Raw genomic sequence first — 20,652 nt, forward strand, 5'->3', positions numbered from 1 at the left:
CATTCTAGTGAATCAATCAAACTTTTCAAAAAGTGGAGAGGGCGGGTCTTATCTAAAATTCGGAAAGATCCTCCGCTATACCTTTAAAAAGCGCTGACCTGTACCACCTGACTGCTGCAGATTCATTTAGGTGTTGATAGTGTTGCAATTTAAACATAAATTCGAATCGCAAACCGCTCCGAGTATAACGTTACAAGTTTCCATCTATGGCTCCAGTTATGGCGTGAATGCACTATAAGCTCATGGTTTTGGTTTAGGAGGAACTGTAAAATGTGGCTGCTGTTTCGTTTGCGGTGCTCTGTGACTGACGTCTGTCTAACTAAATACATGAAACGTGCTGATGACAAGTGGCTGGTAGGACAATCGTACCATTGCATTCGGACCTAATGCAATTATTAGACGGACAGTTTATGGTCCTACGCCTTCCACAGACAGATTTTCTAGAACAAATCACCTACCCTGCCTTTAACTTAAATAAAAGAAATAAAAGAAATGTTTGTCTGTTAAATGAATACAGCACCAGAATTCATACTAATGAGATAGGTGTACAAATAAAAAGGAAGTTCTGTTCCTCTTTTCATTTCTACAGTACAAAGTAAATATGTTTTGACAAGGTCAGATTTCTCAAACCGGTTGTGGGGAGACAGGACGGATGTTCTAGCTTTTGCAATGACCCCTGGTAGCACCTCTTTCCAGTTAAAGGACCGGTCCCATATGTGGAAGGTGGGAAGTTCCGTAAGTCCTTATCAGCGGCAGGGACAGCCTGTTCCCACATTTCCTCCTCCAGCTGAATGGACACAGGAAAGAAAAAACTGATATCTATGAAAACCGGAAACTCATGAGACTTTACAGGAAAGGCCCTTTTAGTAGGGAGGTTAAGCCCAAAAAATAGGCCTTTGACTTCAAGTCATGATGCAAAGGTCGTCTTTGGTATGGAAGTACCTTAGGGTCATACAAATAAATTTATCCTAAGACACAAGTGAGATCACACTTTGTATCAGAAATAAACAGGTTTTTTCAAAAATGGCCTGCAAATGCGGCGAAAATACTCTAGAGCCCATATCTTTGCTTTTGTTATCACTATAATGACAAATTTGGTGTCAAAGTGTACATTTTTGGGGTCAAGGAATCCAATAAAATTGGTTTCAAGTTTAAAAAAACTAAAATTTTCCCCATACCATGACAATTGGGGGTAAATATGCACATTTCACATAAAAATTGTGTCATCAGAGTGACTTTACTTATCTTTTCCTTAAAAAACTTTAATTTTGTATTTAAGCAGTGCAGCTACTTCTGTACATTACATTTGTCCTAAGTAGCATGAGATTTCGACCAGTCAGGAGTAGCCTATAGCAAATCAGTTCCTGCAACAACACATCCCATCTGCACCAGGAGCTGTGACAGCTGTTGAAGGTCAGAGGTGACAGGTTAACACTTTGAGGTTCGTATGACTTCCTCATTAAATAGAAAAATGTTTTTAATGTTAGATAACTAGTAACTAGCTAGCTAGTAACTAGTTAGCTTCATTATAACTAGGTCGCTAGTAACTAGTTAGCTTCATCATAACTAGCTAGTGACTAGTTAGTGTCATTTTTATTGAAGCAAGCACATAGCCTACATGTTGCTAGCTAGTTAGCTAGCTTCATTATTTGATATTTTTTACTTTTGCGAATGCTTGTTAATGCTCATATTATCTCTCTTATGATGTTAAAGCAACTTCATTTCTTTTTTCAGATAAGCCATAATGGAATGCCGTGACTGGAGTTTATGCTTCCTATGTCAGTCCGCCCTAAAGATTGAAAAAAGATCACTCTTAAACCGAGGACCGTGACGTCGCACGGTATGGCGCAGCGGGGGCCCCACCCTGGAGCCAGGCCCGGGGTTGGGGCTTGTATGCGAGCGCCTGGTGGCCGGGCCTCCCCCCACGGGGTTCGGCCGGGCTCAACCCGAAGGAGCGACGTGGGGCCGCCTTCTCATGGGCTCACCACCTGCAGGAGGGACCGTAAGGGGGTCAGTGCTGAGAGGATCGGGCGGCAGTCGAAGGCGGGGGCCTCGACAACCCGATCCCTGGACACGGAAGCTAGCTCTAGGGACGTGGAACGTCACCTCACTGGCGGGGAAGGAGCCTGAGATTGTGCGTGAGGTTGAGAGGTTCCGACTAGAGATAGTCGGGATCACCTCTACGCACGGCTTGGGCTCTGGAACCACACTCCTCGAGAGAGGATGGACTCTTCACCACTCTGGAGTTGCCCATGGTGAGAGGTGGCGGGCTGGTGTAGGTTTGCTTATAGACCCCCAGCTCAGCCGCCATGTGTTGGAGTTCACCCCGGTGAACGAGAGGGTCGTTTCCCTGCGCCTTCGGGTCGGGGATAGGTCTCTCACTGTCGTGTGTGCCTACGGGCCAAACGGCAGTGCAGAGTACCCGGCCTTCTTTGGGTCTCTGGGAGGGGTGCTGGAAAGTGCTCCAACTGGGGACTCCGTCGTTCTACTGGGGGACTTCAATGCCCACGTGGGCAGTGGCAGTGACACCTGGAGTGGCGTGATTGGGAGGAACGGCCCCCCTGATCTGAACCCGAGCAGTGTTCAGTTATTGGACTTCTGTGCTAGTTACAGTTTGTCCATAACGAACACCATGTTCAAGCATAAGGGTGTCCATCAGTACACGTGGCACCAGGACACCCTAGGCCGTAGGTCGATGATCGACTTTGTGGTCGTTTCATCTTACCTACGGCCGTATGTCTTGGGCACTCCAAGAGAGGGTAAAGAGAGGGGTGGAGCTGTCAACTGATCACCACCTGGTGGTGAGTTGGATCCGATGGCAGGGGAGGAAGCTGGACAGACTCGACAGACCCAAGCGTACTGTGAGGGTCTGCTGGGAACGTTTGACCGAGTCTCCTGTCAGAGAGATCTTCAACTCCCACCTCCGGTGGAGCTTCGACCGGATCCCGAGGGAGGCTGGAGATATTGAGTCCGAGTGGACCATGTTCTCCACCTCCATTGTCGAAGCGGTCGCTCGGAGCTGTGGCCGTAAGGTCTCAGGTGCCTGTCGAGGCGGCAATCCCCGAACCCGGTGGTGGACACCGGAAGTAAGGGATGCCGTCAAGCTGAAGAAGGAGTCCTATCGGGCCTGGTTGGCTTGCGGGACTCCCGGTGCATTTTGGACTCCAGCAGGGCTGCCCTTTGTCTCCGGTTCTGTTCATAATTTTTATGGACAGAATTTCTAGGCGCAGCCAGGGGCCGGAGGGTGTCAGGTTTGGTGACAACACGATTTCGTCTCTGCTCTTTGCAGATGATGTTGTCGTGTTGGCCTCATCAAACCAGGACCTTCAGCATGCACTGGGACGGTTTGCAGCCGAGTGTGAAGCGGCTGGGATGAGAATCAACACCTCCAAATCCGAGGCCAGAAAAGGGTGACTTGGTGGAGAGTTCCTTCCTCAAGTGGAGGAGTTTAAGTATCTTGGGGTTTTGTTCACGAGTGAGGGAAGGATGGAACGGGAGATTGACAGACGGATCGGTGCAGCTTTTGCAGTAATGCGGTCGATGTACTGGTCTGTCATGGTGAAGAAAGAGCTGAGCCGCAAGGCGAAGCTCTCGATTTACCGGTCAATCTACGTTCCTATTCTCACCTATGGTTATGAGCTTTTGGTCATGACCGAAAGGACAAGATCCTAGATACAGGCGGCCGAAATGAGCTTTCTCCGCAGGGTGGCTGGGCGATCCCTTAGAGATAGGGTGAGAAGCTCGGAAGGAAGTGTCTAGGGAGAGGGAAGTCTGGGCATCTCTGCTTAGACTGCTGCCCCCGCGACCCGGCCCCGGATAAGCGGAAGAAGATGGATGGATGGATGGATGGATGGATAGATCCCTCTTCATCATTCAAACTGAGAAACAATCCTGAAAGATTGCAATCATGTTACAAAGAAGCTTTAGATAACATCCAGGAGCTGAAGGCATTAGGGGATCTGCCTGAGTTTATGGTGGACATTAGTGGTGGTAGTCAGGATGTAGTTCAGCTGATGATTCAAAATCCTATGGTGTGGCACAAAAGCTGCAGAAATGCGATTGATAAACAAAAAGTTGAGAGAGCAAGAAAAAGAAAAAAGCATGAAGAGTCTGTGAGTCCAGTAAAAACATGGCGCATGAGTGACAAGTCCACCACACTCGCTTTACCCAGACCTTCAACATCATCATGTGAACCATTTGATAAACTGTGTCTCTTCTGTGGTGAAGTGGGCAAAAAAAAGGAACTGAGGAGGGCTGCCACCCTTGGCTTGGATAGAAAAGTGAAAGAATGTGCTCAGGTGGTGGGTGACCGGCATCTATTGGCTGAACTAGCTGCTGGTGACATGGTTGCTATTAATGCTGTTTATCATCGTCCATGCCTGACTAGGCTCTATAGAAAAGCAGAAACTGTTGGATGTGACTCAACTGAAAGTAATGCAACTCAGGTCATCAGAGCACATGTCCTCAATGAGTTGCTCGAATACATCGAGGACTATCGTTGCTCAGGGGAATCACTGGCAATGTCTGACTTGACAGCCCTCTATGACGAGCGCATTGCTGATCTTGGATTTCCAAACATCAAATGCAACACCACACGCCTTCGGAAGGATATTGAACGCCTGATTCCTGACATCAGATCAGTACAAATAAATCGTGTCTGGTCCATTGTATTTGATGATGACCTGAGCAAAGCTGTTGCTAACATGAAAAACAACACTTCTACCGATGTCTCCATCATCTTCAAAGCAGCCAAAATCCTTCGGCAAGAGTATCTCCCCATGAAGCATGCTTTTACAGGTGCCTTCTCAACTTCCTGTGAAGCTGATTCTATCCCTCCCATGCTGAGATCGTTCTTACACATGCTTCTTGATGGATCAGGTATTGATCAGCCACCTCCTGGACCTGAGAAGTTCCAGGCTGCAACATCCATTGGGCAGCAAATAATTTTCAACTCTGTAAGATGCAGATCCAAGAAACATGGCAGTGTTCCTCGTCACATAAGAGAGAGGGAAACACCAGCTTCGCTATATCTGGCAATGAAACTACACCAGCAAAGTGGTAGTAGATATCTGGTGGAGGCCATGCATAAAAGAGGAATGTGTGTCATATGACCACTTGAAAACATTTAGCATAGATATAGCGAATTCAGTGATCAGTCACTAGGAGCAGATTGGTGTCGTGGTCCCACCTCAGGCAGTCCACTGAATAAAACGTCCGATTTTGTCAAATAGGGTGTCAAATTTCGTTCAACCTACCCTCCATTAGATGGCAGACATGTCATACTTCATCCGCGACTCAAAAAAACGTCATGCTTCTATACAAAATCTTCGAGCTAGAGTGCATTGAATCAGTGCGAACAAAAGCGGAGCTAGTGTGCGAGTGAGCCATTTTATCAGAGCAATATTGTCAACGTCAGCGAGTATTTGCATTACATTATTATTATTATTATTATTATTATTATTATTATTATTATATCTAATGGCATCAATAAAGCTTACCCGCAATGAAGTGTTGGGTCTTCTATTCGTGGACCCTGATTATGAAGGGGAATATCTGCCTGATTCTGAAAGTGAAAGTATAGCCCTACACCAAGCACAAACGGTGAATCCTTTGCCCAATTTAGATGGTCCTTTACCCAATGTCAGTGGTGGGAAAAATGTTTCTCGGGGTCGGAGTGTTCATCGCGAAGTTAGCAGGCGTGTTAGTGTTGTGGGGAACGAGGCGCGAGATTTTTACTGTGTGTGCCTCTCCACAATCGTGGCGACAGTATTGTGGTGGAGACTTTGTTTGTCTAATGCCACTGGGTATGTTAGACGAGGTCGAAGTATTCATAGGACAGTTAGGGGGCAACGTGGAGGCAGGGTGGGGAGTCGCAATGACAATGACAGTAGTCCGAGCTGTGCACACTCGGCGCGTGCGCGAGGCAGATCTGGCCGCGCTGCTCCCAGCAGGAGCAGAGACGGTGTGACACTGGGCAGAGGGGCTATTATGCATAGTCTATCGCAAGCTGATGGGAATGCCGGCTTTTGAGTACTTGGCCAATGAGGATGATTTACTATATGTAGTAAATAGAAAATCTCTACAGCAAAAGGCCAACCGCTACTTGCATTCGGTTTGTTTCTACCATTTATTAGTAATGATTTACACAGTTTGTTTACTACTTACTATTTACCTGAGCATTCAGTATTGTGCAATATAGCATACAGAAGGTGAGGGACATTTTGGGGGGAAAGAAGTGCTGCATTTGATCATTTTATCATTTAAACGTGACTTTTCATGAACATTCTATAATCCAAGATGGCCGCCACCATAATGACGTCATAATATGCAAATTAGATGGGGAAATGTAATCCCTACATAAACTTTGGGTCATCCTTAATATTTCTCTAATTTACAGAAAGTCTCTATCTTTTATCACTTTTAAGATATAGCCTTTTGAAATTAAGATGTCAAAATCGAACATTTTAGGAAAAAACCTCCCACCTCCCACGAAACACTGTGTGTTTGGTATGTGTTTTTTAATAAAAAATTGCATACTTCACCTCCAATTGTCATGGTAAGGACAACATTATTGTTTTTTAGTCTTGGAACCTATTTTATTGGACTCCTTGACCCCAAAAATGTACACGTTGATACCAAATTTGTCATTATAGCTATAACAGAAGCAAAGATATGGGCCTCTCAAGTATGGTCGGCGGCCATTTTTAAAAAATGTGCGTATATAAGATACAAAATGTGATCTCACGTGTGTCTTAGGATAAATTTATTTCTATGGCCCTAAGGTACTTCCATACCAAAGGGGACCTTTGCATCATGACTTGAAGTCAAAAGTCACTTAACCTCCCTACTATTTTCTAGACTTTGTGAAATATAAGCAAAACAAAGAATATAGGGTAGTTTCAGAAGTGAGAGGAAACAGAATCAGTGTTTTGAAAATCATGACAAATGGTGTAAAAGCTCACCAACATTGCTGAGTTTTCCCACACAAATGGCATTCCCGGGTGAATAACCTATCAAGGTAAAGCAGTTTAAAAAGCAAAACGACAGACATAACAATATTACCCCTTTTCCACCAAGGCAGAGCTGGTGCTGGTTCGGAGCCAGAGCCTAGTTTCAAATCGGTTCTTTGTTTTTCCACCGCCAAAGCACCAGCTCCGAACCAGTAAAACTGGTTCTTAAGTAGCACCAAATCATTGCAGGGTCTAGAACGGAGCCAAGAAAGAACCGCTTGCGTCAGGGGCTGGGGGCGGGGTTACCGTGACCAACAAGACGAATAGAAACTTGTGACCGCCATTTTTAAATAGCAGCTAGTCGAGCTAATAGCAGCTCGATTATAATATTCGTCTATGTAAGTTACGGCGAGCTGCACGAACGCGTTGGATTCCGATGTATTTTTGCAAACCCATGAGCATCCATAGTATTGCAACGTCCGTTATTGTTGATGGCTTGTTCGAGATGCATCGGAGCGGCAAGGACCGATCGGAGCTGCGGGAGTGTTTGGAGAGCATACGACTCCTTGTGCTTTTAGATCGCTATCGCAGTGCTTTGATGTCATGCGGCGATCGATCTGCGAGAAGCCGATGCATCTCGAACAAGCCTGCCGTGTTTGTGTTTGGCGCTACCGCACTAGCGGTTGCTGGGCAACATGAGACGTATACAGTGACGTAAGATCTGGCTCTGTTGTGGCTCTCTAGCCGGTGGAAAGGCAAACCGGTTCTTAGTAAGCTCGTCAGTCGAACCAACTCTGAACCAGCTCTGGCTCTGGCTCTGAACCAGCACCCGGTTCTTGTTGGTGGAAAAGGGGTATATGTAGAACATCACTACTGATCACTTTAATGTAAAACACAAGTCCACAACAACAACAAAAATTCATTTTTGGTGTGAAATAAAAATAAACTTTCTCTTTTCATGTTCCAAGATTTTATTAAGCGCAGCTGTTGTAATCAACACACCTCTGTGTCCTTTGAACTTGGCATCTCTCTTCGGAAAACACATCAGGTTCCTTGTGTTATTCAATCAAAGAAAACTAAAACACTTGGAGCCAAAGGATTTGCTACAGGCAGTGCAAATGTGTGACTTCAAAAGAAATAGGGTTTTAAAAAAAAACAGTTTGAGATAAGAGCACAGGGGGTTTTCGGAGACTTGTTCTAAGGTTTTGAGGAAAAGCCAAGGAGGAAGTATCTGGGTGGGGGGGTTATTAACCCTTCACACCTTTTACAATACCTCTCTTAAGGAGATTTAACACTTTGAGAGTCTGTGTTAACCCAAGCGATTGTTTTTCATTCATTATTTTTGTCCTAATTTCCATTGCAAATTTTCAGAAACGCAACACAGATTCCATCAGCTGTGATAAAAATAGTGCAAATACCACACAGCCTTTTAAATATTCAAATATCATTATTATTATTAGAAATATTACAAATTATTCCAAATTTATTTAGAAAAGTATTAAAAATTTGCAAGTAATATTGAAATATATAATTAATAATAAACATGACATCAAGAAGTGTGACATGCTATATGTATAAAAAGTTGATTAAAATTCAAAACAACTTTGTTTTACTTTTTTGTCTTTTGTTTTGATGTCTGTAGTCATTTTAGAGAACAATAAGCATTTCAAAAAGTTTATGTACTAGCCAAAAATAATCAAAACTGGGGTGAAGCCACCTGGATTTGGAAAACACCCCGCTCAATAAACCAGGTGTGAGGATATTTTAAAACACAGATGTGAATAGGAACATATGATTCAAAGGTCATAGTGTGAGCCACAGATCTCAAGAAACGTGCATGATGGATTTATGACAAGACGAGATTAAAACAAATGAATCCAATTCAGTCTTATAGATCAAAATGCTTGGAAGCTGCATTTAGTTCTGCTCCTCAAATTTCAAGTAGTTTTAATACACTGTCCGACAGCAATGTGTTTTCTCTCATCCTATATTGCTCAAACCAGGGTTTCTCTCACCAGTTCGGAAACTTCAAGATCTCCGACCCACAACAGGTGTATACCTATCTTTAAACTTTCCGCTCCATTTATATTTGTTGAAAGAGAAAACCTCTCAAACAGACGTTCCCCTAATCTAAAAATAAAATAAAAAATGGAGCAGGTCTATTCTGTGCAGGTGGCACTGCAGAAACAATACGAGCGACCTCTTTTCCATTCCTCTATCTTTATCTGTTCTTCCCTAGAGCAGAAGGTCAGAGGGAATTTCCTAAAAGTGCTCTGATTCAACACCAGCCAGTCCTGGCTAACATAAGGAAGAACTCGTCCTCTGATGTCTGTGGGGGGGATAATGTTTACCTTCCCTTGCCTCATAAGCAGGCAACCACTTTACCATATGTGGGTCTTTCAAGAACGTGCATGTGCACAAATCCATAAGCACACAGACACGTGCTTGAGTAGACAGCCACACAAAACCACTTTTACACAGGCACACATGCGTACATTTCCATTCTCTTCCCTTTGTTCTTCATTCGTAAGTTGGTTGCTCTAGCCCTTTTTCAGGGCCCCACCGGAGACAAGGGACTCGTGTTGTGCACAGAGAGGTCACACGCACACCTGCTGTCTGTGCGCTGCACAGGAAGTAGTTGGAGAGATGTTTGGTTGGATTTTGCAGTAACAAGAAGTCACATGCTGGATTGTTTTTGTTGTGTATATGACAAATTATTAAGAGAATATATAAACTAGCGCTGTCAATCGATCATTTTTCTGTAATTAATCGTGATTAATCACACCTAACATTAATTTGGAGATTAACTATGAAATGATTACAATATAAAAATATATTAAAAACTATAATGTAGAATATTATTAAGTTATCAAGCACTTCACAATTTAAAAAGAGATTAATCCTTATTAAAGCTAAAAATGAGCAGTGAGTGATTTTCTCTGTCTTTTGTTCTTTGATTTACATAAATGAAAGACATCACAGCCACAGGTTTATTAGGCTGCTGTCACTTTAAGATCTGAAGCGCATGATGCAGATCGGACACGTGTCCCAATCAATAATTTCATGATTTGTTTTCACTGCTGTTGGATGCATTGTTTTTATGTAAGACTGTTGTGAAGACTTAAGCAGAGCTGCTGCACACAGACGGATGCGGTACACAAAGCAAACAAGCACCGCTTGGCCTTCTGTCGATTGGCTTCCAGCTTCCGTCTGACCACCAGCCAGAGGAAAGCCACAAGGCTGCGGCTGATTGAGAAAGAGTAAACAAGACTGCGAGTGTCTCTGAGGACACTTACTCAATCTCTCTCTCTTACATACACATGCACAAGCCATTCATGCTGCCTGGGACACAATCGCATCAAAGACTCGTGCTTTAATTCATTCATAATGGTTTATATTTACATAATACATGCAGCAGACACAAACCGCTTTGGATACAGTAAAAATCTGTGCATGTATGTCTATTCTTTCAGTCTCTTCCCTCGCTGCTGTCAAAACATGACTGGGATGTTGTCTTAGCTGCAGCTGTCCACTTAACATGACATTTTTTGGGGTGAGACTGCTGTACGATCCTTTCAGTCTTTTCATCTTGTGTCCTTTTTTACTCATTGTTAAGTCCAATGTCCTCATTTGGAATGACACAGCTGGATGTCTTTAAGCTAAAATGAAAAAAGAATAAGGGATTTGGTCCCCCTCTGCAGGCCAGAGGAAGTTACCATTGAAGTGAGGACCACTCGGGTTGGGTATCCCTCACACAGAGGATCCCTCGGTTTCCTCGTCAGATCGGTCTACTTACTGTGTCTGTTGCAAAAGCAGGACCTGGTTGTCCAGGCATGTCCTCAGTTTGTCTTCGGTCAGCGTAAGACGCTCCTCGAGGACAGCAACGGTCTGAGATATGAAAACCAATAGGCACGATCACATTAGCGACATTTCATAGACAAAAAGGGTCTATTGCCATTAGTGTAGCTATTTATGAATCACAGCTCACACAGAAGTCACTTAGGCAACACAGCAAATTTGCCTGACCAACTTCTGCAAGAGGAAATCTTTCACCCTCACACGAAATTCCCCATTGCATGGATTCCTAATGAAATGACTTGATTTTACCCGCAAAAATGGTCAAACAACAGTAAATATGACCTTATCTTTAAACAAATTTCAGATTTGACTAGGAAAAACAAGCTGATTTGCTGGGTAGATCTAGACAAAATAGCACTATTCAACAGACTTAGATGACCTAAAAGCAGTTCACCTGGGTCAGGATGTCCAACTGCTGCACAATGTTCTCCAGAGTGCTAGTAAGGTTTGATGGGATACCCGAGTGCTCCGCTGCAGATGCCGTCATGCCACCAGGAAACCTTTCTTCTTCATCCTCCCTTTCTCTGGGTCGATTATGAGTACGAGCTGGACCTGAGTCACGACCTGAGATGTGCTGATCTCTGCTGCTTGTGCCAATATCATGGCTCCTTACATCCTGAGGAATTAGGAAACCAAAATGAAAAGTTCTGTTATCATTTTTTCACCCTTATATCATTCCAAACCTGTTTGACTTTCTGTCTTATGCAGAACACAAAAGGGATGTTTAGCAGAATGTACCAGGTGCTTATTTCCAATGAAACAATCAACAAACAACATAAAAGTAGATAACATTTTGGTCTTTTCCTCACTCAGAGCTATTTTATGGCTTCATAAGACTTCACAAAGACTACTTTTATGGTCCTTTTTTTATTTTTGGAGCTTGAAAGAAACAATCCCTATTCACTTTCATAAGGGGATTTTGCACCAGAGGAACCTTTTCATAGTTCCTATAAATAATGGTGTTTTTGGCATGTTCGCACCGCAGGAACTGGGAGTGATTTTAGATATAGGAACTCCTTTTTGGGGTACTAAATTAGGTCCTACTTCAGAGTAGGGTCTAACCCAGCACAATATGAACTACCAGTGATGTAGGTGTACGCTGATTGGCCAAATGCATGCAAAACACTGGCACCCGCCATTTTTAAAAAGACATGTAAACACACAGTTTATGGCATTATTTACTCCACGAACATGGAAAACAGAGCAATAGAACAGAAGGACAGACGACCACTGAGGAAATCCAACACTATTTTGAAGGAACCAAGCAAAACAAAGTTTTTTCTGCTCAGCTAGCAACATTGGCCACACGGCAAATGCTATTATACTTTTTCGCTAATTAAACATCAGCGTTGGTCATTGATTTTGGCCCTAAAAAATGTTTTCATCCAGAACGGTGCATCACTAACAATGTTTTCATTTCTTCTTTTGTATTACACAGATACTTTTTTTTTTTATCATACAGGTTTGGAATGAAATGAGGTTGAGTAAATGATTTAAATTTTCAGGTTCATTGTCGTAGACAAATTAGTTGAACGTGGAAAAAATGCACCACATCACAGTCATCTTTTTGCTAACAATACATGATAGAAACAGAAATCAGAACGTGGGCCTCTGACCCTATCATGCATACAACCAAAATCTTGAACAGAACAGAGAGACAAAGCGAGGAGGAGGAGGGGAGGGTCATACATTCCTGCCCTAATGCAGGAAGAAAATCGATTGCAGACCCTTACTTCCTGTGCAGCGTCCTGACTTCAAAGCTCAGGCCTGAGAGACAGCATCACGGCCTAGGAAGGGAGGGTAGGAGGTGAACAAAGCTGTCAGTGTGTTGAAGGGTTGGTTCTGGGGTCCTCCGGCACCCACCAGCCACATCTGGAAAACATCTGCTAGCCTCATTTATACGCTTCACGCTCAGACCTCGATCATGCTACGCTCCAAACCTAGTATCTTCTTCCGTGTGTGTTTAGTTTCTCTATCCTAGTGGAAAACAGCCCTTGGAAAATGCCGTCTGTGCTAGTAGCAGTGTCTCATTTGTGAAAATGACTGAGGTAAGGCAAGGGGTCTACATGTATGCATGACATAACGGTTCAAACCAGGAAAAAAGTTCCAGCTCAGATTCCTCTAAAGAGGGGCCTTTGCACCGGGTAGTTATAGAAACTAAGTTACAGGAACTAGCTACCAAAGCAGTCCCCCTAGAACTAAATGTTCCCCTAGGACCATTTTCCTGGTTGCATTTGCACCGCCAGTTGGAACTTTCAAGTCATATAAGCCATCACTTATGTCCTGCCTCTTTGATTTTGAAGATGCAGCAGACTTTTATTTTGATGGTGCTGAGAACGGCTTAGCCAGAGCCTGAGCACACATCGCTCACATTCTGTCTTCATTAGTTTACGATCTGTTTAACAGTCCTACCTAATACGTTACAGTGTTAGTTAGAACTGTTAAACAAAGAAAGTAAACGGTACACAAAAAAGTATTATAGCATTTGCCCAATATAGTTGATGCTCAATGTTGTTAGCTGAGCAGAAATATTTAATCATGTTTCACTTGGTCCCTTCAAAGTCACGTTGGATTTCCTCCTTAGCATAAAGGTTGATAAGTGCCTATACTTTGGCGTCGGTCCCATCTATCACCATTTCCATGTTCGTTGAGTAAATATATAGGCTATAAACTTACACTTACACAGACCCTACTCTGAAGAAGGAGCTAGTTTAGTTTCCCCAAAAGTCTTTCCTAGAACTAAAATCGTTCCCAGTATCTGCGCTGCGAACACGACAATAAGATCAATCATTTAGAAATCGATAGGGTGCTATTAAAAAAAAAGTTGAATAAATTTTTTTTTAATAAGAATACTTTATTTATTTATTATAAAATACTACACACAAAGCTAATAATGTGCATCTTTAACTACATAGTGTAATATGTACAACCAGCGAGTCTTAAAATAGTAAGCTGTATGCGTTCGATTCACAAAAAAAACACAATCATACATAGTTTATTGCATAAGAAAATTTATTTATCTGACTTTTCTAAGGTTTTCTAAGAAAAATCAGAGGCAACCTTTTCAAAGCAGAAACAGCTCTAACATTAGAGTTATCTTGTATTTCATACTGTCATATCTAATCGCACATAACGCTGCCTTACCAAAGCAGAAAGGTCAGATTTGGCCTAGTGTTTCTTACTCAATGGGCTCAGGTTAGGCAAGAGACTATCCTGTGTTGCAGGGTGAATGAGTGACCTCTTCTAGATTGCTTCACCAGTTGCCATGACAACAGGGGTACCTGGGGTTGCTTGCAAAGAGTTACACTCATTCTGTTCCCTTGGTGACAGTGTAAGCGATATGTGAACTGACTTCAATCTTTCCTGGACCGTTCTGAGAGCGTGCACCTTATTAACAACTGTTGTGTTCAATCCAACACAGTGTTGCAGTCTGAAGTTTGAAGTGGGCACAGGTGGGTCATTACAGTTTGAACATATTCATTCAGCTCTGAGACCGAGGGTCTTTATGCCAGCGCAGATATAATTTATGTCAACAGGCTTGCTGGCCGCTAAGCAGGTACTTCACTGGGCCATTGGGAATATTTATGAGCTCCCTAAACAACACCGAAAACCCCCCAACAACCCTTTGAAATATCACTGCGTTCCTCATTGAACACCTGGGAAATGGAGCATAATGACTGGATACTTGACAAGATCAGAGCAGCCGTTGAAATCGTGTCTGGTCGTCTACTCATTAAGAAATGGGAAGACACCTTCTCAACGGCCCCCTCACAACAATATCGGCTCCTCATTAGCGCTAATATTAGAACGATGTGTCCGTGCCAGTGCGAGAAATGTCAAATGTCCTTCATTTGCAGAAGCGTATGCTTGTCCTCAAGGATAGGCACTGAAAGTCCCAAAACGGTTAATTTTTATTTTTTTAAAAGATAAGCACCCCTTCTCACTGCCACTAAACCACTCACTGATCTGGTCTTGTGACAGAAGATATTTCCTTGTCACAGGATGCCATGTAATGCCATTAAAGTGAGCTCTCTTGTACAAGGAAATCCTTATTGAGATCAAGGAAGGAGGCATTAGCTCTTTGACCTGCAAGCCTCTTTATACCCCAATATCTCCAAATCTTTTTCTTTCAACAGTCTTTCTATGGATCAGAGGCTGGTTTCTGCTGTGTGAAGTGTCTTCTAAAGGCTGGCTATAATGGGGTTTAAGCTAGTATCTGGCTCCAGAACTCAATAAGACTCAATTTTGAGACTCAACTGAGACTCTGAAACAACTGAAAGGGAATGGGAAAAAGAAAATAGCAATTTTAGATTCATAACCTTTTAAAATAATGCTGAAAAAGTATTCATTGCTTTTAAATGAATGGTCTTCCATATCTATATAAAGTCGCTGTTTGGATTTAAATGGGCAAATGCTTAAGAGTCAATGATTGGATCATTATTGCAGTGATTATTATTGCATGTTATATGTTTGGCATCAGTTCTTCTAACCCTAAGCATGAAATTTATTTTTTTGTACATGAATCCAGACCTTAAATTCATTGAAAGTCTTTGGGATGTGTTGGAGGAGACTTTACAGAGTGCTTGACTCTTGGATTGTCAATACATGATCATGACCAAAAATTGATGCACCTCTTGATGGAAATAACAAGAGTCAAGCAACCAGTAAAGTCTACTCCAGCACATCTTCATGCTTCCTCCTAACCATTCTTTCACAATTTGAGCCTGATGCATCTTGATATTGTCATCCTGGAATATGGCCATGATGTGTCTTCTTACGTGGTTGTTTAATAAATCAAAAGCTACACACCATCAATTAGGGTTAGAAGAACTGTTGCCAAATGTATAACATGCTAGAAACATAATAATCACTGCAATAATGATCCAATCATAGACTCTTAAGCATTTGCCTATTTAAATCCAAACAGACACACACACACACACACACACACACACACACACAAATAGACTTGTGAATGATAAGCATTACTGTCTGGACAGTTCATTATAGTTAAAAATCCCTGCACCGCTATGTCATGTTATCATATTTGCACATGTCCTACTTCACCGATTTTGATGACGGCTATTTTTGCAAGCCAAGCCTGACTTCTTTATTATATAGTGTATTTGACCCTCACGCTGGCTGGCCTAGTGGAAAAGTGAAACCAACACTTGTCACTCTGAATGTAGGCCATATCCTGTCAGGGGACCAAAACCACAGCTGTCTGCAGCACCATGAGCTTCACATAGAAGGTCAGGTTATGGGTGAAGCCCAAAGAGGACCTGCTTTTGCTTTGGTGTGTATCGGTGCTCAGGAAATGGGCTTTGAAATGGGTCTTTGTCCCGAAATGAGAAACACACACTTTCGAGACGAACAAACACATGCATGTACACGCAAAACCTGACCCTGGGCTTCAAAAGCAAAGCTGTTTGGTTAGTCTTCCAGATGAAAAGAAGTACTGAAAAACTGGAATATCAGAGATGGCTCCTGCACGCTATGGTAGGGGAAGCAGACGCTTCCTTTTTCCCTCTCCGTCTGTTCTCGTATCAAACCACCATTCGCTCGCCCACACGTTGGCTTCAGGGAAGATAAATATCCGTTTTCAGAGATACCACAAAACTGCAGCATTTTATAACCAGCTATGTGACTAAGTGGGTATGTCACATTTCGATTGTGACTGAAGTGTACGCCCTCATTGGGAACAACACAACCAAACACAGCAATAAAACCTGCAGATCGCTGTCAGTACCCTCTCATCTGCTCTTCATGAGCCGTGTTCACAATGAGTGCCGATACCGCCAGTGACCTGAAACCACTAAATGCCAAGTCCACAGGATATGATATAACTCGATTATGCAAACCAGGATGCACTGAATAAATGTATCTGGAATAAAAAGAATGGATTTAAAAACAATCAGACTGAATGATGTAATATCATTAGGGGATTCTTTGTAATTCATTCAATTAGAATCAAAAGCATAAATTCGACTGGTGGAACTCAAATCAGAAACCCTCGTTTGAAGAAAATGGGGGATCCCTCCACAAAAAGGGTAAAGAGGGATGACGAATGCTGTGTTCTGACCCAATTCCTATTGGAGGCACAGTTTCAGATCCCACAGACTGGAGGAGTCATCAGGCGCATTCACGCTAACACACACACCTAAATAGTTCCAAACGCCCCAAAAATCACAAAACCGAAACGTATGGAAAATTAAAACAATGTGTCCCGTGTATGAAGGAGGGCAACGTGTCGTTGTGGTGAGTGGGCACTGAGTAGGTCGGGTGAAGCCGACATGAGGGAAGACGTTCATTCCATCACATCTTGAACATTAAAAGCACATTAATAACCTAATAAACTCCTAATGAACAAATGTGTAAAATAATAATAATAATAACTAATAATAAATAAGTTATATTATTAAATAAAAATATTATTAATTTCTGTATTAGTATTAATTTATTTATTAGTACTATTATTATTATTATTAGTAGTAGTAGTATCTTTTTAATACAGATAAATATTATTATAATTTTAAAATGAAATTTCCTGTGAATAAAAGCTTTTTAGCAGCCATTACTGCAGTCTTCAGTGTCACATGATCCTTCAGAAATCAATCTAATATGCCGATTTAGAAAATAGGAACAGGAAAAAAAGATGACAAGAATTTTGTAATCGACCAAGTTCTCGAAAACCATGTCCATCATTTCTCTATCAAGCACATTCTACAGCATTCAAACACCTCCATTCATTTTTCACTCAAGTGCCTGTGCCTCCCGGTACTCGGCAGAGTCGTGATGGAAAAATTCAGCATTAAATGACCTTGCGAGAGCGACCGAAGTTCGCTGCCTGAAACGCTTGTTTTGTCTGGAACGCAGCTCCTTTTGTTATTTTTTGCGCCCTGTTGCCAGGAATGCAGGCAAGGTTAAACATACAGGCTTCATTGTAGGTGGTAGTGGTGTCAACTGAGGATGTGTAGGAGGAAATTTAGCCTCTCGGAGTAGGCAAAGATGAGTCACAGTGAGAAAACTGAAGGTTAAGTCTTGAAGGTACAGTTTATGCACTATTTTAATTCATTATAACATAGACAAACAGAAATTCGTTTACTATCCTGGGGCAAAATGCTACTTTAGGAGTGGATAAATATATCGAACTTAAAAACAGGCTTAGCATGACACAAAGTCAGCCTCGGTGTTGGGATTAAAAGAAAAAGAAGCTAGCTAAGCTACCAACTATTCAAAAGTAAAAATTTATTTACACAAAGTAGCTACACTGGAAAAAAAAAATTGGTGTAGAAACAATTTTCACTCCGAAATTGAAAGGAAATTTCATTTTAACGTAATGATGTAAAATCGCCAGTAGTTTTTTCCTATGGGTTTTTATACATCAGTTGATGAAACTAGGATGTTTTGTTCTACAACAGAAATTAGACACACATATTGAAAATGCGAATTTTTAAGCTATTATGTTAATAATAATAAAAAAAACCTGTATGTTTCTAATAAGTAACTAGATGAGAAAATTTGGGGTGTCCAAGTATAGTCAACTTATGTTTACCACAGACCTTATTTTAATCATAAATTGAAAAGCCCCATTATAAAAACCCATAGGAAAATCTCAAAGGAACCAGTGGTAAATTAGTCTTCTGGGTAAACCGCAAACAACACACAGAGAAAAGTGTGTTTGGCTCAGATCAGCTCACCGTGGCGCTGCTCGTAGCAGATACAAATTGATGCCCGTTGTGGCAGCCGTAATGTTTCTAAGCAGGAAACCATTAACATGGCATTACGCGGCGGATGGAGGGCAGGAAATTAAATTCGGCTGTCTTTGAGTAACTGATGTCACAGTTCTCCCTGTGGGTAATTGATTATTACTGCCTTCCGCTGGCTAAGAGCACCCTGGATGTGGGTCATGCAGGGATGAGGAAAACAGAGAGGTATGGTGAGTTTGAGTCAGAATGATTCGTTCACCAGTTCAGTTCTTGAGTTCATCTCACTGATTCAATCTGATTCCAGCTGTCTGATTCAAATCTGCTCCTGCAAAGCTGATGGCTTCAAAAGACTTGAAAAAATAAGTCTCATTGACTACATTTATGATACTTTCAGCTCCCTGTACTATACTTCCTTCCCTGTCACCCTATCTCACTTCTGTTGCAATCTGTCAAGAAGCCAAACAGAAAAAAAGGATAAGGAGGTCATGTTAGTTGATTTAGTGAAATCACAAAATAAAATAAAATCAAACATGTCTATGATAAAATAAACAAATACATAAACAAAATGAATTATAATAAAAATGTTAATAAAAATTGATTATAATTTGATGATAATATAATTAAAACATATATTATACATATACTATAAGCATATTTGGATTTTATAGACCCCCAAACCATTTATAGAAAAACTTGGTTATGAGCAAACACATGCTGACCATAACACATAACTGCCAGGCTGCATAAGAAAGATGAGAAGAGGAAAAAAAAAAACTGGCAAAGTCCAACGGCATTGGAAATCCAAAACTGCAATAAAAAAACACAAGCTGCCCAATGAACACTAAAGCACCATGCTTATCTTGGCTTTTATGCACAACCATACTGATCTTACAGCCAATGATTAACGCCAGGGTCAACAGCACTGACTGTAAAAGCTTTGCTATCAGCAGGAGATATCACGCCGCCAACTGACACCTCATTGAGACGTGTTGGATCCAACCCCCATTGACAAACTGTTCACACCAAGAGAGTCCACATCCTCTCTTTTGCTTGTTGTGGCTTCATAATCAAATGCTCTTTTAAGCGTGGGAGAAAAAAAGATAAGAAAACACTTGCACAAGGTTAAATGAGAACATGATGTACTACCATGCCGTAAAAATGTTTGACACATAAAGGCCGTGTTCTGTACATGTGGCACGTTGTGCAATCGTAAGTGACATTGGGAGATTTGATGGTGTTAATGGAGTTGTCATATAAAACTCTCATAAAATGTGTGAAAAGAAAGTGGGATTAACATTATATGACATGTAAGTGGGTGACTGTCAGTTGCATTACGATGAAAGTGGCCAGCATTGTTTAATTTGGGCTGGATTTGACAGAATATGGTCCTATGTTCGATAGTTTTACCCAATGCTCCTTTTCCTAATTTCAATGCTATCCACTTTTCAATTATCCAATGTTTTATCAATTATAAATAAAATTAAATAAAAAATACAAATAATCAATGTTAATGAAAAAATAACATGTTTTATGTTAAAAATGTTTATTTTATTTTTAACCAATTAATAAAAAAATAAATGTTACATATAATTTAATTATATGTAATATATTATATTATATATATGATAATTATATAAAACAGGATATAAAGTTGAATTACTTTGACTTGGTGTTTAAAAACACACAGCTAATAGTACAAGATGCTGCAAATTAAATATAATAATAGTAACAATTGGCACACATTGTGTAATTCACATAGTTTTTTTTTGTCCCAACCTGTCGCCATCCTCACTGCACTTCCACTTATTTTAAGATGCAGTCAGCACATTTGTTTCCGATCTCACCCCCTCCTCTTTTAGTTCTTCCTCTCTCTCAATCACCCACTTCTGCTTTAATTTTTTTATTCTCTTGCTTAACGGCGGCTGTGCACAACTGTGGTTCAGACAGAGCCAGAATACTGTGGATTTTCCATTTAAGAGTGGGACACTGTTAGAAATGACCTGGTCCAAAGCCCATGGTCTCTGCAATGATCCAAATGCATTTGAATTACAACAGAACATTGCGATTAGAGAGGCACTACCTGCTGTTCACAAAATCATGACATGCTGGTGCTGAAAAGAGATGAGTTGGTGCAC

The 20,652-nt window shown here is 41.5% G+C and overlaps 1 protein-coding gene across 3 annotated transcripts in view; it reads right to left on the reverse strand.

Annotated features, from left to right (window-relative positions):
• The window catches only part of poc1b (POC1 centriolar protein B), a 47,495-nt gene that overhangs the window by 6,459 nt on the left and 20,384 nt on the right, over positions 1 to 20,652 (reverse strand). For 2 of the 3 annotated variants that reach the window (XM_081355523.1, XM_081355522.1), the window contains exons 11-13: positions 11,203 to 11,424; positions 10,747 to 10,838; positions 10,305 to 10,609 (exon numbers count right to left, since the gene is read on the reverse strand). In XM_081355523.1, coding sequence (XP_081211649.1) covers positions 10,552 to 10,609; positions 10,747 to 10,838; positions 11,203 to 11,424 — 372 coding nt within the window. In that variant the 3' untranslated portion in view covers positions 10,305 to 10,551. Of the gene's footprint in view, positions 1 to 10,304; positions 10,610 to 10,746; positions 10,839 to 11,202; positions 11,425 to 20,652 lie in introns of those variants that run through there. The other variant, XM_081355524.1, reaches the window with a different exon arrangement.

This window comes from Scardinius erythrophthalmus (assembly GCF_964197995.2).
Source record: "Scardinius erythrophthalmus genome assembly, chromosome: 24".
Taxonomy (NCBI): Eukaryota; Metazoa; Chordata; class Actinopteri; order Cypriniformes; family Leuciscidae; genus Scardinius; species Scardinius erythrophthalmus.